The 23,513-nt window shown below is 40.4% G+C and overlaps 2 protein-coding genes across 2 annotated transcripts in view; both read right to left on the minus strand.

The window, feature by feature from the left end:
- The window catches only part of LOC121877348 (parathyroid hormone/parathyroid hormone-related peptide receptor-like), a 53,689-nt gene extending 48,619 nt beyond the window's left edge, over positions 1 to 5,070 (minus strand). The window contains exon 1 of the mRNA XM_042383070.1: positions 4,705 to 5,070. The gene's annotated coding sequence lies outside the window, so the exon portion shown is untranslated. The remainder of the gene's footprint in view (positions 1 to 4,704) is intronic.
- Positions 5,071 to 11,037: 5,967 nt separating this feature from the next.
- On the minus strand, positions 11,038 to 15,237 carry LOC121876027. The gene is made up of 3 exons (XM_042380884.1): positions 15,086 to 15,237; positions 12,496 to 13,640; positions 11,038 to 12,063 (listed from the first exon to the last, which is right to left on the minus strand). Exons 1-3 carry the CDS (start codon positions 15,235 to 15,237, stop codon positions 11,348 to 11,350), a joined length of 2,013 nt encoding a protein of 670 aa, XP_042236818.1. The 3' UTR covers positions 11,038 to 11,347.
- Positions 15,238 to 23,513: the final 8,276 nt, after the last annotated feature.

Below are 23,513 nucleotides of genomic sequence, written 5' to 3' on the forward strand. Positions count from 1 at the left end.
GTCCGGCCTTAACCACACATAAGACAATTGTTACCATTTACCGTTTTCGTTTTACCGAGGCCATTAATGACACTTAGCTCTGTGTGTATATGTGTACACCTACACACATACACACCCACAGTTGATACAATCATCCAAGTGGACCGCCTTAAACACGTCCCTACCTGTTAATGACTTCACCAGGTAAAGGTATTATGACAAATGGTCACCCCTTTCCCTTCCTCCCTCACTTTATCTCCTACCCCTCCCTTTTCCTCTCATCCATTATACCTCCTTCACTCTTCCCCCCTTCCATCACTTCCTCTCCTCTTCCGCCGACCTGCTACCCTCACCCTACCTCTTCCTCTCCCTACTTCTCCCCCTCCCCTACCTCTTACAGCCCCCCTTTCCCTTCCCTACCTGCACCTGCTCCCCTCGTTCACCACAAGGCAAAAGAAAAATATAACGAAAACACACACACACACACACACACACACACACACACACACACACACACACACACACACACACACACACACACCACAAGAACCTTACAATGCATATACAATATCTCACTTAAAATAATTCTCAAAATAGTGTTTAAGCTTCCAAAAAATCATACATTACCACTTTAAAAAATATATAAAAAAATAAAATAAAACACATATACGTATACATAAATCCAATATTCTTTTCCTCCTCAAAATCTGATTAAACCATACCAGGTCTTGAGACTTAATCTGGACAGGATTAGTTGTCCTTCGAAATGGGTAAAAATAAAATCACTGGGTCATTCCACCCTTGGTTTACGTACCTGACTATTCCTAAAATACACTTTATCTAGATATACATTAAAGCATTGTTATTTGTCTTTCCACCTGCCCTCATTTCCCTCACTCTATGGTAAACACTTTCCCGATATACAAATAGTTATTTGTGATCTAACTCTCCCGATAAAAATATATTAATGCGAGAAAGTAGGACAGCATAGTAAAATTAGTGATAAAAGTAGACAAAAAACATTAAAAGTAGTGATAAACATTGGGAAATATATTAATATAAGAGAAAGTACGAATATATATTAAAATTAATGATAAAATAGAACGATATATATATATATATATATATATATATATATATATATATATATATATATATATATATATATATATATATATATATATATATATATATATATATATGTATATATATATACAAAGTAGAAATGAAAAGTATAAAAATAGGTGAGATACACTTAAGGAGTATAGTTCTATTTTTTTACATTTTACTGGTACAAGAAGATTATAATATGAAGTAACAGCTAAAAGTACAAAAAATCTACAAATTGTAAAATGAATAAGTTTCAATTTTCAAAAAAAAAATTAGAAAGTGGAAGAGGAGGAAGAGGTATATTAGGAAATAAGAGGAGAAGAAGAACAGGGGGAGGAGGAAGAGGAGTAGAAAGAGGAGGGGGGAGGAAGAGTAGAAGGGGAAAGGAGGAGGAGGAAATGGAGAAGCAGGAGGAGAAGGAAGAGGAGGAAAAGGAGAAGCAGGAGGAGAAGGAAGAGGAGGAGTAGGAGGAAGAGGAGTAGAAGGGGAAAAGGAGGAGGACGAAGAAAGGGAAAAGCAGGAGGAGAAGGAAGAGGAAGAGGAGTAAAAGGAGATAGTGGAATAGGTCGAGACGGAGGTAAGGTTGGGTTAGGGGCGGCTACTATCATAATCAAGGTAACAGGTCCCCCCCCCCCCTGGGAAATCTCTTGCGCCTGGGGTAAAATTCTTTGACAAATCTGCATATGAAAATAATTGAGTCACTGGTCGAGACGTATTTGGCCAGAGCTTTGTCAAATATCCATGTACAGCCTTGTGGGTATTATTACATTGGATATATAGAGGGGGAGAGGGGGAGGGTTTGGAGAGGGGGAGAGGGTAGGGTATGAGAGAGAGTAAGGGAGAGGGAGAGGAAAGAAAGAAGGAGTAAAAGAGGCGAGAAAAAGGAAAGAGAGAATGGGGTTGAAACAGGAGAGAGGTTGAGAAAGGGAGAGGATGGGAAGGAGTAAGGGATAAAAAGTGGGAGAGAAATATAAGAGAATGAGATAGAAAGAAACAGAAAACAAGAATATCTAGGAAAAATAGAGCAAGATATATAAAGAGGAAGAGATAAATAAAAGGACAATCAGAAAGTCAGAACAGAAATACACACACACATAAAAAATAATAAATAAATAAATAAATAAATAAAAACAATAAGAAATGTATATTTATTTCCTCACAATCCGGCTACATTCGGGCAGTTAACGCGAATATAAAAATAAATCCTGCCAGGCGAGAAGTTCACCATGGCCGGATGGATGGTGACACATTGTTTATAGAATCCGTATTTCAGAGTCGGATTCACGAACGCCAAAAACGAAAACAAAACATCCAACGATACAGAGTTCTTTCTGTCATAATTTTTAATTGATGGAAGAGTGTAATTACTGTACTAACCTTGTTAAGTGCCTAAGGACCTGAGTTGTTGATGCGTAGTAATAACATTATAACGTCAACGGTCACGTCCTATGACAGAATTAAATAACTCTCTCTCTCTCTCTCTCTCTCTCTCTCTCTCTCTCTCCTCGAGGCTACAGTTAATGGCTACCATCAACTGTTACCTCCCGGACAGCTGCCTCCTTTTTGGTTGTTTTCTGTTGTGGTTGCATTTTTAGTTGTAGTTATTGTTGTTGTGGTTAGTTGTTGGTGCGGATGTTGTGGTCAGTAGTTGATCTTGACCTTTTTCATTGTGTGTGTGTGTGTGTGTGTGTGTACTATACCTGCATATGAAATACTTGTATATGCGTTTAATTCATACAAATCATACATATACATAGTGAGTTACGAGGCCACATATTAACTGCGATAATAACAAACATGGACACTCTCCATCTAGCACCACAATGGTCTAGAATCACCAATAAGAAGTGTTTGTCCAGCAAATACTGCCTTCTTATTGGATGGTGGAACGTTTTTTTTTTTTTTTTATTGAAGTGTCTGCTTACTGGAAGGCGAAGTGAGAGTGGAAGAGTAACGATGAGCAGAAGAGGAGATAGGAAGAAGGGGGGATAAATGGAAAAGAGAGAGACAGAGAGAGAGTCCATATTTTTATCGATTTTGTCGTTCTGTCAACTTCAAACACAAATCCATTGACAGGGAAGATGGCCGCCCCAACACACATCCTACAAATGACAACAACTCCTTCCACCTCCAAAACAGACAACAACTTGTTCCTCTCACCTCCAAAACAGATAAAGTCCTCCACCTTGTACCTGTTGTCAGTGTAGAGGAGACTGAGATTTCTTCAATGGTTGGCAATTTGTATGTCTTGACGGAAAGGTTAATTAACTATTGCTCACCTGTGATAGTAAACTGTTGTGTTTCATTAGTCATTATGGGAGTCCACTCAAAATGAAGCATAAAACAAAAGGATTCAGGGAGAAGGAAAGAGAGAGATAGAGATATCCAGAAAAGGGAAGAGAGATAGAAAGATTAAGAGATGGAAAGAAAGAGGTAGAGAGATTGAAAGAGACAGAGAGGGAGAAAGAGTGGTAAAGAGATAGAGAGAGAATAGAGACTGAGAGAAGGTAAGAAAGAGGTAGAGAAAGAAAGAGAGACAGAGATTGAAAAGAGAAGAGAGAGACGTAATGATTCAGGGAGAAGGAAAAATAGAGGTAGAGAGATCGAGAGAAGGAACTAAAGAAGAAAAAGAGAGAAGGAAAGAGAAAAAATACGTATTTAAGTTGTCTTAAACGGGTGTCATTCTTCTTATGAGATCAATATTAAACAAACAAATCACCTCGTTATAAAATTACAATGATTTTATTTAATACTCAAAAAAGGAATCTTATACAACAGAATGGATCGACTACAATAACTGGGGAATAAACTACGTACTGTATATATCGGTATCATTTTCACGGCTATATATATATTTTTTCCCCCATTCAAATTTCAAATTGCTGTAATATTTTTATTTTTATATACAAGTAAATCTCTTCAATAAAATTCACGCCGTTCCATTACCATATTTTAACTGATGATGGAAAGGTTTATCGTCAGCTAAAAGAAAAAAAAATAAATCCCAATATAACGTTATGAATTTGATAAAAAGTATATCTGTAGTTTATAGAGATAGATGAGTTATATTTTGTAAAGGTTCTGATTATATTTTACAAAATACAAAGGGAAATGTTAGTATATATCTAGATTTATATTACTTGATAGATAGGGAAAATAGTATTAAGTGTGGTGGGTGTGGTGGGTGCGGTGGGTGCGGTGGGTGCGGTGGGTGTGTGTTCTGATAATGAAGCGTCGACAATTAATACCCATTTTTTTTTTGTTGCGACCAGATGTTCCAAGTATTGTGGCCATCAGAATGAGTTATAGCTGGTTAGTAATGACCTTGGTTGTTGGCACCCGGCATGAGAGGTTAGGTCAGGTCAGGTCAGGTCAGGTTAGGTACGGGAGATAAACATGAATGACCTGTGATATGTATTCCATTACATAAATCTCTCTCATATGTGGGAAAGACTGAGGAGAGGTGCATGTGCACGCATAAGTATGTATGTATTTATGTACGTACACACACACACAGGTATTTATAAAAGAAAAAGGTATGAATCCAGGTTAATTATAGGAATCTTGTTCATATGGTCCCTAAAAATGAGATCATTATGTAAATTATTGTCTCACCTTGTGGTTGACGGGAATTGATGGGTTGATAGGGTAGCAGTTCTGTCTGGTTGTGGTTGACGTTAGTTGTTTGGGAGTAGTAGTTGACAAGGATTTTGGTTGACGGTGGTTGGTGGGGTTTGTGGGGATAATGGAGGTTGGCGGTGTGGGGGGGGGGGCTGAAACTGACGGTGAGGTTATGGTTGACGGTGGGATTGTGGTTGAGGATTGGTTATGGTTGAAGGGAAAGAGATCGACGGTGGGATTCTGGTTGAGGGATGATTGTGGTTGAAGATGGGATTGCGGTTGAGGTGTGTTAATCACTCTTGGTGCTCTTGAACGTCATTGTCCATTTCGATCTATTTTCAATTTTATTCCTTTTTTTTAGGAACTGAAAAGAAAATTCACATTGACAACCACTGTCATTAAGTCACTGCCCTACTCGTTTTCACACTTGTTCACTGTCACACTTGTTCACTGTCAAACTTGTTCAATGTCACACTTGTTCACTGCCCTACTCGTTTTCACACTTGTTCAATGTCATACTTGTTCACTGTCAAACTTGTTCAATGTCACACTTGTTCACTGCCCTACTCGTTTTCACACTTGTTCACTGTCACACTTGTTCAATGTCATAGTTGTTCACTGTCACACTTGTTCAACGTCACACTTGTTCACTGTCACACTCGCTGTCATACTTGTTCACTGTCACACTTGTTCAACGTCACACTTGTTCACTGTCACACTCACTGTCATACTTGTTCACTATCACACCTGTTCACTGTCATACTTGATCATTATCATATTTGTTTACTGTCGTACTTATAACACTGCCATACATGTTCAGTCACACTTGTTCATTTTCTCACTGGTAGACACACGTGTATAATATATATCATAAAGTCCATTGTTAAGAAACTGACTCAACCCCCCCCCCCCTCCTCGCCTGGCTCTGGTTGTTTACCTTTCATGTTTGTTTGTTTGTCTGCTTTATCTGGAGGTGTGGACCGCCAACGCCTCTACTTGACTTTAAAAACTCCATGTGCAGAGCTTGTTTGTTAAATACTGTGAATTTATATTTGGTGTTTTGAGAGGGGGAGATAATTGTCTGGTTGAGTAGTTAGTGATACATAGTATGTGATGAAGAGAGGCAGTGGTGAGAGGGGGAGGCAGTGGTGAGATGGGAGGCAGTGGTGAGAAAGGGAGGCATGTGGTGAGAGGGGAGGCAGTGTGAGAGGGGAGGCAGTGGTGAGAGGGAGGCAGTGGTGAGAAAGGGAGGCAGTGGTGAGAAAGGGAGGCAGTGGTGAGAGAGGGAGGCAGTGGTGAGAGGGGAGGCAGTGGTGAGAGAGGGAGGCAGTGGTGAGAGAGAGAGAGAGAGAGAGAGAGGTGATAACAACACCACTATATACATAATGTATTAATAAGTGTGAGCATACAGATAAGTTTAATACACTCATTCCTTTCTACTATTCTACACACACCTCAGTACAACGAGTAACATTCACACTGTACGCCATCACAACACTTGTAGTATTCTGGTCAGTGTCCGTGGTTAAATACATTCTCCCCAGTGTCCGTGATCAATTACATTCTCCCCAGTGTCAGTGATCAGTTACATTCTTCCCAGTGTCAGTGATCAATTACATTCTCCCCAGTGTCCGTGATCAGTTACATTCTCCCCAGTGTCAGTGATCAATTACATTCTCCCCAGTGTCAGTGATCAGTTACATTCTCCCCAGTGTCAGTGATCAATTACATTCTCCCCAGTGTCCGTGATCAATTACATTCTCCACAGTGTCAGTGATCAGTTACATTCTCCCCAGTGTCAGTGATCAGTTACATTTTCCCCAGTGTCAGTGATCAGTTACATTCTCCCCAGTGTCAGTGATCAATTACATTCTCCCCAGTGTCCGTGATCAGTTACATTCTCCCCAGTGTCAGTGATCAGTTACATTCTTCCCAGTGTCAGTGATCAATTACATTCTCCCCAGTGTCAGTGATCAGTTACATTCTCCCCAGTGTCCGTGATCAATTACATTCTTCCCAGTGTCCGTGATCAATTATTTGAGACTTCACTAACATTCTCAAACTTTTTCTTCACAAACTCTTTAAAAAAATCTCAGGCCGTTAGAAATAGAAAAAAGCAACACACACACACACACACACACACACACACAACTCGATAACTGTACCAGCAGTCATAGAGCCATTTGAGTCACACCCAATACCACTAACACACACTCATACTAGCAAAATAAATTACAAATATCACACTAACAAAATTAAGTATAGATATATTACTAGCAAAATTAATTAGTCATCATATAAGAAAAATTAACTATAGATATCTAATAGCAAAATTAATCATAAATATCTTACTAGCAAAATTAATTATAAATATTACACTAACAAAATTAAGTATAGATATTTTACTAGTAACATTTAGTTATAATACTAGCAAAATTAATTATATATCTCACAAGCAAAATTAATTATAGGTATCATACTAGCAATATTTGACAAATATCTTGCTAGCAAAATAAATCACAAATATCTACGAGCAAAATTATTTATAGAAGTCTTATTAGCAAAATTAATTATATGTACGTTTTAAGGTATTGCAATCAAAATTAAATATAAATGCCTAGCTTTACCAGAGATTTCAATTATCATATATTAGTATTCAATTAAAAACTCGGAACAATCATCACTGTTCAAACACGATTATAATTAGTTTGTTTTGGGTAAATTCACAGTCAGTTGCCAGTCCATGATTAACTAAGGCGGATCTTCAAAACGGAAATAAAAACAAATTAATTCTTGGTAGGGTGATGTCTTTTCTTTACTTCCCTTTACAGTACAAGTAAAAGTTTATTAACACACTGATGGAAAGTTTTTAATCCACATAGAGTTATAGGTGGAGTCAGCCACTAGCAGCCTCCATCATCAACACTAAACAAACACCATTCAACACAAAAAAAAGGAAAACTTTCAAAAATCACCATAAAAAAAATCACTAACACCATCGATAAATTCCACACACACACACACAGTCATCATAATAAATCCAATCACTACCTCCCGTCCAATCACCAAGACCTTTACAACACACAACAACAACAACAGTGGGAAAGTCTTTGGTGTCGAGGATGTGTAGAGCAGCGCGCGTGTACCTCAACGGGTGGCGGGCGAGATACTGGTAGCTCCTGGGGCACTCACACTCCCTCACCGCACCGTGTTCTTCCGACAAGTGTTCGTCAACTACACCGTCTGCCGTCATGTAACTTCACGTCATTCCCTGCGTGCGCTTGTCCGTCGTGTTAAATAATTATCTGAACTCACTTTTAGAAGGTTGTTCCATGTGTTCGAGGTTTAACCCTTTTGAGGACGATGGTTTAACCCTTTGAGGACGATGGTTTCACCCTTTGAGGACGATAGTTTCACCCTTTGAGGACGATGGTTTCACCCTTTGAGAACGATGGTTTCACCCTTTGAGGACGATGGTTTCACCCTTTGAGGACGATGGTTTCACCCTTTGAGGACGATGGTTTCACCCTTTGAGGACGATGGTTTCACCCTTTGAGGACGGTTGTTTAACCCTTTGAGGACGATGGTTTCACCCTTTGAGGACGATGGTTTCACCCTTTGAGGACGATGGTTTAATATTTCTATCTTCTCCTCCCTCTTCTTTTTCCTACCCTCCTGCCTTATCCTCTTCCCTTTTCTTCGTCTCCCTCTTCTTCTTTCTCTCTTATTGTGAGGTTGGACTATGTGGTGACATTTTTCATCAAATGAGTCCAACCTCACAATGGTTAATAAAAGACCAAGAAATTAGTTCCGAAAATTAAGAGAAAAATTGCTAGTTACTTAAGAAAAATGAAGAAAACTCAAGAAATACGAAAAAAAGAAAAGGAAAAGATAGTGAATAAATTAATAAACAAGAAACTGATAATACTGCGAGAGGTAAACAAGAAATAAACATTAATCAATAAACAAGAAAAATATATCAAGAAAATAAAACAAGCGGTAAATGACTTCAGGTAAAACAAACAGGAATAGCCATCACCTTAATGAGACTAACATGACCTTGATAAAAACAATTCTTGACCGAGAGGGCTGTTAGTAACTACCCTATTAGTGTACACATCGTTAAGACGGCCATTAGCGAGAGGTGAGGGGAGGGGATGGCGAGGAGGGGAAGGAAGTGATGGATATGGGAAGGGGAACATAAGAATGGTCGAAACTGCAGCGGGTCTATTGGTCCATACTGGGCAGTTTTCAACCCAACCCCCATTGCTCATATATCGACCCAACCTGTGTTTGAAGCTATCTAGCGTATTCGAGTTAATGATGATATTTGGTAACTTGTTCCACTCATCCACTACTCTATTTTCAAACCAGTGTTTACCTATTTCGCACCTAAATCTAAATTTGTCTAATTTAAAACCATTGTTACTAGTTCGCTCCTGGTTGGATAGTTTGAGTACCTTTGTAATGTCCCCTTTGTTTAGCCCTGACTTTCATTTATACACATCTATCATATCGCCCCTCACTCTTCGTCTCTCGTGGGAGTGCAAATTAAGATGCTTTAACCTGTCTCTGCCCGGGATTAGCCTTGTCATTCTCCTCTGAATTCTTTCCAAGGATTCTATATCCATTCTGTAGTACGGTGACCAGAATTAAACTGCGTAATCCAAGTGAGGAGTGTCATAGTAGGAGGGAAGGGCGAGGAGGAACAGGGGAGGTATGGAATGGGGAGGGGAAAGGGAGGGGAGGAGGAGGGGAAGAGAGGAGAGAGGGAGAAGGACAAGGGGATATGTCATAGGGGGAAAGGAGGGAATGGTGGAGGGAGGGGAGGGAGGTATGAGAGGAGTGGTAGATGGGAGGGGAAATGGATGAAAGGGGTGGTAGAGTAGAGAGGGAGGTATGGGAGGAGTGGTAGAGGGGAGGGGTGGAATGGGAAGGGGTTGGTGGAGAGAAGGGTAGGGAGGAGAGGTGAGGTGGAAGAGAAGGTATAGAGGGGAAGTGGAGGAGGGGAAAGGTGGGAAAGGAGAGGTGAGAGGAGGAAAAGTAGGAAGGGGGAAGAGGGAAGGTGAGAAGGAAGGAGAGGAGAGGAGGGAGGTAATATGGGAAGGAGAGGAAGTGGGGAAGAGGGAAAGGGAGGGAAGGGAATGAAGGAGAGGTGAGAGGAGGGGAGGTCGAAAGGAGGGAGAGATGATGTGGGGAGAGGAGAGGGGGGAGGTGAAGGGAGAGGATGGGGAAGTAAGGGGAGGGGGCGGGAGGCTTAGCGCCCCTATTGCTGTAACGCAAACAATGGGGGAGAAAGTAAATTAGGGCGAGTAAGCTTTTTGTGTATCACGGGGAGAGAGAGAGAGAGAGAGAGAGAGAGAGAGAGAGAGAGAGAGAGTGTGTGTTTAACGCGGTCTAACAACTTCCCTTTAAAATTTGTGGATATGTTTGTTTTTCATTCTATTTTGGTGCGTGTGTGTGTGTGATAAAGTAAAATCATTCAGAATCTTTTGTAATTTCTTTCTCTTTCTATTCCTATACATCCATCAACATAGCTGTCTGTCCCCCTCCCCCACAATTTAGACACCTCCCTCACCTGACGGAAGCGTAGGTGAAAGGCAAGTGGGGCTAGACTTAGGTATAAGCTCACCGTTAGGTAGAGACAGGTAACGAAGCTAATCTCTCCAGGTGTTGTGTTGACAGTAGTTGAAGATGACTACCAGAAAAGACACAGACAGGCAGGTAGACAGACAGAGGGGAACAGAAATAAACAGTGATAGACAGATATAGATAGATAATATATAGATAGACAAGAAGAAACAGACAGACAGATGAGCAGACAGTGAGAGACAGACCAACAGAGTACCAGGTAAGTTCTTTATATTGGAGGTTTATTAATCTTTAATTGGTTTTATTAGGACAGGTAGAAATGACAACGATAACGATGTCTCTTCCCCATGAGCTGTGCCCAGACTAATTGACGTTTAACACCCAGGTGAAATTAGAAAACTAAATCTTACCTAATATAACTAACCAACCTGACATAACCTAACCTAACCTATTCTAACCAACCAACACAATCTAACTTAACATAGACAACTTGGCTTAACCACAATTAACAATATTTTAATTTTACTTTTGGGAAAGTTAGGTTAAATCCATAATAGTTTAAGTGGGATGTCAATCGCTACCATACACCACACGTTTAGTATTTAAGTAACATCAACAGAAAGGAGAAAGTCAAACAACATTATTTAATTGTGAATACAAGATTGTGTAATTAAATTCTTTGATATATATAGAGGACAATAATGTATACATTATATATCACACATACACCGATAAACACATATATATAGTATACACCATAAAATACAACCATGGAATATTCATATATTATTTACAAGTGGTAACCGTAAATACAATCCGGGTAAAATCGTTGATGTGATCCCATGTTCAACATAACAAATTCCTCAAAATCTCTTTCTTAGGCTTGACGACACTATTGAGAGGCTAAGTGTGACTATTGTTATTACTAAGCATCAGCGAAGGTCTTTAAAGCGCTTAACAAGGTTAGTAATTACACTAGTACATCAATAACAATTAAAAGTTAATAAGAGGTATATACAACTTCAAGGCTGATAACAGTGTCTGTCTACCTGAACACTTGGCTCCAGAAAACGATGTTAAATACGATAAAAACAAAGGGTATGATTAAGTACCGCTGGATATAAAGTAACCTCCCACTAGCTGGTTTCTTCACTTGTATCTCGGTCTGGTCTCGCGGCACTACAGTCATACGTTTGGGATATTTGACAGTCGCTTCCACAGCACCCGCAAAGATGTGAGCCATGATGTTGGAGAAGAGGAGCGAAATGATGAAGATGAACCATACGTCAATGAGCTTGATCTCCGCCGTCTTTGGGAGGGAACTGGAGAGGTTGGAGAAGAGGGTATACAGGACGAGTAGTGTGGTGAGGGACATGACCGCCCTGACGTTGAGGTCCTCTATTCTGATGAAGAGCGTTGCCCAGCTGATAGACAAGAGCAAGAACGACGGCAGGAAAGTAGTGAGCAGTATGACTCCCTGACGGCGGTTCAGCTGATACTCCACAACAACAAGACTCTCGCTAGATTTCCCCGACAACTTCACATTTTCCACAACAAAGAGAGACAGTTTCTTCTTCCCGGTGTAAATAATGTTCGTGTTGTTGACGGCAAACTTGACGTTACCTTTGTAGTCTGGCGGGAAAGTGAGATCGATGGTACACAGCTGAGCATCGAAAGGATAGGAATACAGCTCGAAGGAACAAGTTAAGGTGGCGGTGTAACGCTGGGTGATGGTCATCTGAGCCCCGGGGTACACTAGGTCTGTAATAGGAACATAACGACATATTACTCCACAATGAACTATTTCACTTAGCTCAGACAAGTATAAGGGAGATGTCCTTTTGAGTGTTAGACATTGTGAAGGGGAGAGAGGCTAAGAATGAAGGAAATGATAAAATGAAGAAGAAAGATAAAGGTCTGAGGAGTAAAAGGGTGAAGGTAAGTGAGGGACATAGGGAAATCGTCATCAGCCGACAGGAAGTTTGTAGAATCTTACCCGGATATATATATATATATATATATATATATATATATATATATATATATATATATATATATATATATATATATATATATATATATATATATATAGTTTTCCTTTACAGTATCGTCAGTATTAACAAATATTGAGCAAATTTTATGATACAATAAAATGACTTACGACTACTTACTCTTAACTTGATAAATACTAACCTGTATCAACAGAATTAAATCCGGGCTTCTGGACAGTGTCGGTGCCCCTGACCACCACAGCCTGGTGAAGTTGCTTTATCTTACCGCCCTCCAAGTTGGTCAGCTGGTGTCTGGGTAGCCACACCTGTCCCATCTCCGCTTGTGACAACAGCCCCCCCTCCGTCGTTACTCCTAAGTGCTTGAAGACAAGCCGGTCGTCCTTCCACGCGAGGCTCAGTTCTAACTCGAGGGTGATGGCTTGGTTGATCTCGTCCACAGAGGCGACCCGTGCAAGGGTGACAGAGGGCGTGACAGTGAGTAAGGAGCCTCCAGACCCTGCAGGAGCTAGGTGTTTCTGGTACCCGCCCTTCATTACCACCACTTCACACTCGTCTTCATCGCTGCCGTCTTCACAATCATACCTGAGGTTACAGCGGAGGTGAGCAGCGATGCAAGAGCCGGAGTGACACATGAACTGCTGCAGGGAACACGGGGAGAGTCCTAGCCGGAGATTGCTGCCCTGGGGTGCCCCACAAAGAGATTCTTCCAGCCTCCACATGCGGCGTCCTAAAGGGTATTCGGTCAAATCCAACACTTCTGTCCAAGCCACAGTCACATTACTTATAGTGTTCTTCAGAGACCATCTGTTGTCTAGGATGTCCCATATTATGATATAGTCGTAGTAACCCCAGAACACGGGTCTACCATTGACGTGACCATTTAAACGAAACCGAGTTTGGTGTTCGTCCTCAAAGCAAAGACCTCGAAGACTGAGGAAATGTTCTCTCTCTATATGACAGGCGGCGCATCTTTTGGTGGTCTGATCACACGCGTCTACAGTCCATAACCCTCCTTCCACCATCTCAACACAGTTATAGATAGTACCTAAGACGGGGAATTCATTTGAGAAGTTGAGGTAAGAGGCCACCTCTTGGGTGAGAACGTTCCTCCATACGCCATCCTCTAAGACATCCGTAAGTCCGATCCAAAGTTTCCACGAAGCCGAAGGATTACAGATGTTGAGGAAAGGCTGGAGAGCCGAGTAGAGGATGTGGTTGTCAGAGGAGGAGGAGGGCACGGCAGGAGAGGCGTTGAACGATCGACACAGCGTTGTTGAATCTAAGAAATTCCGAGCTTCAGGAATGATCAGGTAGTTCGGAGAGACACTGAGCACACCAAGGAGGACAGACGATAGAGTTAGTGAGGTTAGGTACATAGTGATCCCTAACTTAACTGTAGTTGTCAAAAATACCACAAGTTCTACCCTCTCTGGATGACACCCAGAACCACTGTGACCCTGACCTGTGAAGTTCCTTGGCCATAATATAACTCTGTTTTCTCCGGGAATCGAGCCCAGGACTTTGCTATCAACTTATGCACAAGAGTATTTAAACAAACTTCTTATAGTATGTGTGTGTGTGTGTGTGTGTGTGTATAAGCCATAACGCAAAACCGAAGTAGACCTATACACCTTGTCTCATTCTCTCAAAAAAAAATCCTCAGCAGGTATTAAAACAAAATCAACCATCCACATACCAAAAGCTCTCGTTCCGTATAAACTCTTGACAATTATGATAATATATACACTTACATAAACAGACCGTTATCTTTACAAACACCACAGAAATATATCAATCGCAAGACTTAACCTACGCTTTGTATATACTGTATTTATTTATGTTAATAAAGCACATTGGTTCATTATTATTGGTGTTAGCTACAAGATAATGATGTTTTAAATATGTATATTTTCCACTAATAGATTTAATCCAAAGTAAAACATAAACTATTCCTCTATTGATAATTCTTGGGGTACTTGTTGTCGATTGAAATATATACTGTATATATTAATCAAGCTTGAGTTCGTGTTCTTTTAGCGAGGAGAATTATCATAGAAAATGTTTACTAATGGATCGTATGGGTAACTTATGTTAATATTTCCATTGAACCTGTCGCAGCTGTGTTTCAGACGATAAAGTGAGCTAAAAACAATTTATAAACTTTTATAATACAGGGAAGAATAAAAAAGTATTATATTTTATCATATGTATTCTCATATTATTGTTGTTGACGATAATTTTGTTATAAATTTAGTATTTTTTTTTATTGGTGCTGCTTCTTTAAGAGGTTTTTCAACACTAAAAAATCTTAATTGCCTCGAAACGTTACCAACTCAGGAGGAAGACAAACTATATGTATATGTGGAAACACAAATAAAAACTTTCCCGTAAACTCGACTTTCACCACGTAATGACCATCTTTTTTAGCTAATTTAATTTATATTTGGTTTTATACATTTTATTGGGGCTATTTTTGTTAATTCGTCATTTTTAATAATTTTCCTTTATAATTTTCCCTCGTGTAATTTTACTTTGCCTTTATAGTTTATTATTTTTATCTACTTAACTTCTTTTTTTTAATTCTTGCAATTTATTATTTTTTGTATGTACTGTATTCCGTTTGTGGAAGTCCATCAAATATTCACATTATTGTTGCTACCTTATTTTCGCTCGCATTTTTCATTTAGTTTATACATTCTATTGTTTTGGGGAAGTCTTTGTTTTTAATTAACATTTTTACAATTTTTTTTCCTTATACGTCAGTACAGTACCTGCACAGCTGCTTGATGGGCATCGACATCTCGGTAACATTCCCAAACACCTCGAACTTGGCCAAGGCGGAGGAGAAGACGTCCCCGGGGGTGTTGAGGTGACAGCTGGCCATCTCCATCACTTCATCTGCAGACAGCTGACGCCTCCACATGTCCAGTTGAGTGATGTCCCCCCGCAGGGTCTGGCGGAGACAATCATCACCAGTTTTTGCAAGAAATATGAATATGATGTTTGAAGATGTTGTAATGTGATAATGAATGCCAGTCTGTTTGTTATTAACTTTTAGAAGTTTCTGTCAATAAATATGACTTACAGTAGAGTAATTAATAACCTTGACCACCTAAAATTAAGAATTATTGAACAAAATTTAATGACCCTGACCTTTCAAGCACCTAAAACAAGAATTTAGTGGACAGAAATTAATAACCACGGCCGCCGAAGCACCTAAAATTAGAACTGAGTGAGGTCGGGGATGGTCAAAGGGGGTAATGTAGCCTTACCTGCGAGGAGTCAAACCCGCCAGAGAGCTTGTCCTGTTCTTGTCCCAGGATAAGTGACCCGTTCATTATTAATGGCCATTGACCCTCCAGTTCTCTTTGATAGAACTCCTGAAACATCATTTATGTTATTAGTGCAGCAAACAAAAGTCGACATGGTTCTAAAAGTATCCAAATAGTTCTCATGACTCGAAAAATATCTCATATGATAGTATTTTTTAATCGTCGCAATTAACTGAGAGCTTGTAAAGTACTTTTACTTTTTATTTACATTGAGTCATTGTCTGAGAAAACAAAATGTGGCAGTCAACACCTTTAGGAATCCGCCACTGGTCTGCCTGTCAGTGACTATGGTGGTACCACATTTTTGCCCTTCATACGAGGGAGACACAAGCCTGCCCATCACACAGCGAGTACCACATACCTGCCCACTGATCCAGAGGGTGCCACATACCTGCCCACTGATTCAGAGGGTACTACATACCTGCCCACTGATTTAGAGGGTGCCACATACCTGCCCACTGATTCAGAGGGTACTACATACCTGCCCACTGATTCAGAGGGTGCCACATACCTGCCCACTGATTCAGAGGGTGCCACATACCTGCCCACTGATTCAGAGGGTGCTACATACCTGCCCACTGATTCAGAGGGAACTACATACCTGCCCACTGATTCAGAGGGTACTACATACCTGCCCACTGATCCAGAGGGTGCCACATACCTGCACACTGATTCAGAGGGTACTACATACCTGCCCACTGATCCAGAGGGTGCCACATACCTGCCCACTGATTCAGAGGGTACTACATACCTGCCCACTGATCCAGAGGGTGCCACATACCTGCCCACTGATTCAGAGGGTGCCACATACCTGTCCACTGATCCAGATGGTGCCACATACCTGCCCACTGATCCAGAGGGTGCCACATACCTGCCCCTGCTAATAAGGCTACAACATACCAGTCCCTAGTACATGGGTGCCATATACCTGTCCTGATGCAGGTGCCACATACCTGCCCCTGATCCAGGGGGTGGCAAATACCAGCCCCTAACTCATGGATACCACATACCTGCCACTGATAGTAGAGCTGCACATACCAGCCCCTAGAACATGGGTGTCACATACCTACCCTTGATGATCCAAGGGGTGCCACATACCTACTCCTGTCACAAAAGGTGCCACATACCTGCCGTGATTTAGGTGCCACATTCTTACTCCTGTACATAAAGTGCCACATACCTGCCCCTGCCAGTAGAGGGTATAGTTATGGTGGTTGAAGAGGTGACACAGGTGGTGCCAAGTGTCAGGGGCGCCGGGCCAATGTATTTCATCCAATTTCGTCTGAACCTGATTGGCGAAGAGTGTCCTGAAGCGACTCCCCACGTTGTCTGGTGGTGGGTTGATAAATATAAGTATACAGTTAAACATGTATAATTATAGACAATGCACAAATGCAAGTAGTGATACAGCTAAGTTGAATTACCTATCATCGCTCTTCTAATCACTTAATTGCTTAAATTTTATTAGGTCATGTTAGATAGTGAAGTTGTGTGGATACTTAAAAAGTTAGCAAACACACAGTTAATTCAGGTGTATAGTGAAGGAACGAACGGAGAGTAACACACACACACACACACACACACACACACACACACGCGCGCGCGCGCGCGCATACTCACAGAGAGAAAGGCCGTTGGTCTTTATCGCTGACCAGGCGTAGGAGAAGTGGACGTTGGTGGCGATGAAGGACTCCATCCTGTGAGGAGAACACAAGGTTATCTATCACTCTCCTAACACCTGTCATAATAGCCTTGCCAGCGCGAGCGATCCCACGTGTGACTGGTGTTTCATTTGTCCCTCAACCAAACCTAACCACTACCACTGACACCACTGCTACCACCTTTAAAGAGCGATTAAGTTGTTTTCTGAAATTATTTTTGAATTTTTTATTACTTAATATCTAATAACATTTACGGTTCAGTGGGTTAAATTATCAATCTAACGCACCTCTATGGCCCTTTGTGTTAATCGACAATTCGTATCCTAATTTAATTTAACTTAACCTAACCTAAATTAACTTAACCTGACCTATCCTAATTATCTTAAACTAACCTAAATTAACTAATCTGACCTAAACTAATTTAACTTGACCTAATCTAACCTAAATTAACTTAACCTAATCAAACCTACTGTATATCATCTTAACTTAACATATTTTAACCTAACCTAAATTATCTTAGCCTACTCAACTTAACTTAGTTATGTTAACCTAACCCATATTAACTTAACCCAACCTAAATGGACTAAACTTAACCTAACTTCAATGAACCTAACCTATACTACCTTAACCTAACTTACCCTAAATTAACTAACCTAACCTAACCAGGCTTCTAATAGAGATTTGGCTGTTGTTGGGTTGTAATCTATAATAGGAGTTTGCTTCCGAGGTTTGGGGGAAATAACTGATAAAAATTCCCTCTCACTCTCGTCATATCGGAAACATTATCTTTATGTTGTTGTAAGTGTGTGAAGATTAGTGCATGTACGTATAGTAGGTTGGTAAGTTAGGATGGATTAGGATAGGTTAGGTTCTTATGTTATGTTAGAATTAGATCAGATTAGGTTATATGTTTGGTCAGCGTTAGGTGAGGTTAGGGGTCGTTTAATCAAAAGATGAAATAAGTTGGGGTACCTAATCTTTGAGTGATCCTAAGTTCAGAACAAGTTATTCTCTATTATTCATAACTTGGTGTTGATACCACGCGTGGCGTCACAATCTCTTAATCAATTTACTGGAATACTAAAGAATATTTCTTCTTTTAACATCAACAACAACATTAATTACGGTAATAAAATTAGTTCCGATGGAGTCTGGTGTTTGCTTATTAAAAAATGTGTGTGTGTGTGTGTGTGTGTGTGTGTGTGTGTGTGTGTAGTAAGGGCATCACCCACCTGATCCAGTAACAACAGGACAGCTGGTTCAGTGGTTCCACCTGGGAGAAGTTGTAGCGCAGGAATACCTCGGTCGTGGGGACAGTCCACATCCCTTTATGCATGCTGAACACCCTCACCGTCACCTCTTCTTTACCTGCGGATATAGTAAAACACACACACACACACACACACACACACACACACACTTGTTGAAATAATGTTCCTCCCTCGGTAATGGTAATATTATTCACCTTACGTTCACTTACACATAAATCATAAACCTTCAGATTCGGTTGTGGTGGTGATGAACTTGCCCTAATAATTCATCACCTCCGACACACCAATAAATAAGAATGCAAATTTACTTTGCCCCCAATGGCGTAAAAATTGCAGGAGTGCGAGAGATTTGTTTTGCATGATTTTTATATACTCGATGACTGTGTTGGATATTTACGTAGGGCACACACACAGACGGGTTTACCCGTGAAAGAAATTGAAAGAAAACAGCAAAATAAAAAAAAGACTAAAATTGACACTCAGAGGTGAGTGTGTGTGTGTGTGTGTGTGTGTGTGTGTGTGTGTGAGTGTGTGTGTGTGTGAGTGTGTGTGTGTGTGTGTGTGTTATATCGAGGTGCTGTCTTACCTGCGGCCAAGGGGGCGTGTCTCAACAGTGCCAGTGCCAAGATCAGCAGTAGTAGAATGGCTCTCATGATTTAACACCTCCTCAGCTCACTGTTGACGCATCCTTTGCGAAATAATGAATAGGCATCTTAACCTCTTTTGAGAGAGAGAGAGAGAGAGAGAGAGAGAGAGAGAGAGAGAGAGAGAGAGAGAGAGAGAGAGAGAGAGAGAGATAAATTAACATTTGTTCTCCTGGAAACTGGCGAACTGACTTATCAACAGTTAATATCTTATTCACCCAGTTAACCAAACAAAGTTTAAGTGAATAACCAACCGACTCTGTGTAAGTTATAAAATTAACCTAAATCTGTGTATTAGAATTATGGCATAATTTATCGTATTTGTTTTTACAATATACAAACAGTCAAACACCATTCAACACAAGTCATATGAAGAATACATCACTATAATAATATCAACATACCCCGTGCGAGGATCGGAAGGAGGACTGTTTTTTTCTTATTACAGTTAACCCTCTCGTTAAAACCCTTTGAGGACGAATGGTTTACGCCTAACCATTTGAAGGCGAGTGGTTTAAGCCCTAACCCTTTGAGGAGGCATGGTTTAAGCCCTAACCCTTTGAGGACAAGTGGTTTACGCCCTAATCTTGGAAGGCGAGTGGTTTAAGCCCCAACCCTTTGAGGACTGTTCTGTACCTCTTTGACGTTAAATATTTTTTTTCAAGCTATAATCCTTTAATAATTATAGATGTTTTTTTTTTGTTTCAGCGACTTTGCCAACAACTGAGTGTGGTGTTCCTGAAAGCACCAAGCCAGACCCCGGCCCTCAACTCCTATCGTGTCTGCTAAGGGAGGGGTAAGGGTAAGGGTAAGGGTAAGGGTAGGGGGGGGTTGGAGGGGGAGGATATGAAGGGAAGAGCTATGAATGTCGTAAGTTCAGTGAAACCTTTATTTAACGGACTACATGGAGAGAAAAGTCCCGTTACACCAAGGGTCCGTTAGATATGAAACCTCCATGTAAACGAACAGTATAGAGATGGAAGTCCATTATATCGAGCTTCCGTTAGATGTGAAGCCCCTTATTTAACGGATTATATGGAGAAGGAGATAGAGAAGTCCGGTATATGGAGGTTTCACTATTTACTAATGTTTCCCTCTCGACTAATTTATCCGTGGTTGTTATCGCGTGAAGAATAATTCTTTACCTTCCCTTCAGCCCCCTACCATAACCTTTTATGAGGCCATGACAACATAGAGGTATATAAGGGAGAATACGACCATACAGGCTAGCAGTACATAACCCACACACATAATTCACTTACATAAGAACATAAGAAAATAAGGAGTCTGCAATAGGCCGGTTGGCCTGTGCATGGCAGCTCCTGTCGAGAGTTACTACCACTCTCTCTATTATCCATGAATCTATCTAGCCTCCTTTTGAAACTTTCCACAGTTCCAGCACTTACTACAAAGTTGCTAAGCTTGTTCCACTCGTCCACCACCCTATTTGTGAACCAGTTTCTTCCTATCTCCCTCCTAAACCTAAACTTATCCAACTTGAATCCGTTGCTCCGAGTCCTATCCTGCTCGGATATTATAAGAACTTTATATATATCCCCTTTATTGATTCCTTTCACCCACTTAAATACTTCTATCATATCTCCCCGCACTCTTCGTCTTTCTAGGGAATGCAAGTTAAGTTTCTTTAACCTATCCTGATATGGAAGGATTCTAAGTCCGGAATCATTTTTGTCATTCTTCGCTGCACCGACTCTAGTGAATTTATATCCATTCTATAATAGGGGCACCAGAACTGAACCGCATAATCGAGGTGCGGCCTGACTAGCGCAAGATATAGTTGCAATAAGACCTCTGCATTCTTGTTACTTACACTTCTAGATATAAAACCCAATACTCGGTTTGCCCAGCCCGTCCTGACAATGGCAGTGTTCGATGATGTGGAATTTGTGTTGCTTAAGGCTCTGAGAAAGCCCTATAACACATTGCTTCATTGGTGTTGTTTTCATATAAAAGATGAATTGGAGCCATTGAGCACTGTCGGCGTACAAGACCGAACACTTCAGGGGATCTCTTCATCTATACGTCTACCTTAATCTATTTCACGGTAATGTTTTTTCATCAATGTCTTCGTTATTCTCTTTCACTACCATCGTTCTACACGTGGAATAGAAGGCGGTGATTAATTCAACAAGAAATTCTGGTGTTTGCTCTCCATGGTGGTGAATCAGACAAAGGACTTGCCAGCCACAAAAGATACTGGCGTAATGTTCCTCTCCAAGAATTCACTATTGATTGATACAGCCAGTCAGACATGTGTAGCCGGAGTAACATTAATAATAGAATTAAAAGCAAACATTAATACGATATTTGTGCTAATATTGACACACCTGTGGAAAATTTGAACACACCTGTCGTAATGTTAACACACCTGTGGTAATGTTAACACACCCGTGGTAATGTTAACACACCCGTGGCAATATTGACACACCTACGTAACATGTGTTTACGTAGCGATTGTATATACAGCTAGAAGATAGAACATTTCGATATATTTTTTTTATTATTATTTTTTTCACTTACTGTAACTTTGTTAAATTTCTCATAAATATTTAAAAAAACGGGGAGATCATTACGAACACCCTGTTGCGTGTAGACCAGACACACCATCCTAAGACGAACAGATCAATACATCACCCAGGAAGATCCATTACCAGACATATTACATCACATACACAATACACCTACACAATACAAACACTACCCACGAAACAAGGACGCAACGTAATTCTCAATAATCATTTCAATAATCTGAAGGGGAATTTTGTTAGCGTAATAACCGAGGACCGTTCGGGTTACGTCGTTCAATTAATTAATCAAGATTAATACGAGATTGAGGTGTTGCTTAGGAGAAAATATCAGTGTTCTGTAGAATATTTATACCATGATTACTCCAAGCTTCCAACTGCAGGGCCAAATCAAAGGAAGCTTGTGATTGGTTGTGTCACGCCGGGTGGATATGTGCAGGGGTGGACAAAACAGCTAATAGTTATTTTCTTTTTTTTTACATTTTAACATGCTAATTTTTACTTTATCAGATTAACACTCGATTTCTAATATTACTTACAATTGCCAATCAGCTCATGGTAACGGAGTATAGTCAATATCGCCCGGTTACTTGGAGCTGTACAGAGAGGACACTCAAAGATTGACTTGTTAATGTGTCTTGCGAGGAAGCATAATGATAATATTCAGTTGTCTAGGAAGTTAGTGTAGATCATCTAACGGTAACCTAACCTAACATGACATATATGAATATCCACTGAAGTTTTAATTACAGTATATGCAAGTTATACCATTAGTAGTAGTAGATAACATTCTCAACTGGTCACTAAGAAGACCAAGGATCGATTCACTTGCAGGGTAATAGTATGAATAAGATCTTCCTCTCTATTTATCTATGTCAACCCAACAGTACAAAGAACCTGGATGTGAATCGATTGACAGATTGCATTCTGTAATAATAGTTAGCCAGTGCAATTAACGAACTGTCCGATCTTCCTGTGCGCTCTCCCATGTAAACGGCTTGTGCGTCTTGTTATAAAGATAATTAGATTGAGGTAGGTTAGGTTAAGTTCCATTAAAGCACTTTTAACACCGTCACACGCAAAGTAACAAAAAGAAAAACAAAATATATACCTTGCTGAGCCCTGATGTGATCCTTCGAGCAACCTGGACGGCCATTACAGACCTCAAGCACTACCCAGCCGACATGACAAATATAAACGCAGTAAATAACGCTCACGTGCTAATCGATACGAACCCATTATTTGTCACACTCACATACGCACACATAGACATGCATAATACACGCACACACACAATACACACACACATAATATACGAGTACATACATACATACATACATACATACATAAAGTAATATAAGAATTGGAAGGAGGATAAGATGAGGATGTTAGTGAGGATACCCTCTTTAGAATACTGCTACACAATTCAATATGCCTGGCGTGTGCTATACTTTGGCTGAGTATTTCTTCTCGTCTGTTTGTCTGTCTATCTTCATAAGTTTGTGTCTATGTCTGTCTTTCTTTTACTTCCTCTGACCTCACTAGGGAAAGGTCACGGCAGGTTAGCCCAGATGGGATACCATCAGACATACAGCAGATATGCGGTATGAGAGTTTGTTGATCAAACTGAGTGGTTCAGAAGAATTGAATGAGCGGTTAGGAAATTGAGAGGGCCACGCGTTGGAGAACCTGAAATCAAGGAAAGAGTCACGGTTGAAAGGAGAGGCTGACGAGTAAAGCTGCGT

This window comes from Homarus americanus, unplaced genomic scaffold (genome assembly GCF_018991925.1).
Source record: "Homarus americanus isolate GMGI-L3 unplaced genomic scaffold, GMGI_Hamer_2.0 scaffold33468, whole genome shotgun sequence".
In the NCBI taxonomy this organism is placed as follows: domain Eukaryota; kingdom Metazoa; phylum Arthropoda; class Malacostraca; order Decapoda; family Nephropidae; genus Homarus; species Homarus americanus.

Coding starts and splice junctions, on each gene's coding strand:
- LOC121876027 (XM_042380884.1), bottom strand. CDS start 15,237: ATGTGGAGGCGTCAGCTGTCTGCAGATGAAGTGATGGAGATGGCCAGC. Junction 13,641..15,085: donor CCCATCAAGCAGCTGTGCAG/GTACTGTACTGA, acceptor TGGTGTGCTCAG/TGTCTCTCCGAACTACCTGA. Junction 12,064..12,495: donor ATTTAATTCTGTTGATACAG/GTTAGTATTTAT, acceptor TTCCTATTACAG/ACCTAGTGTACCCCGGGGCT.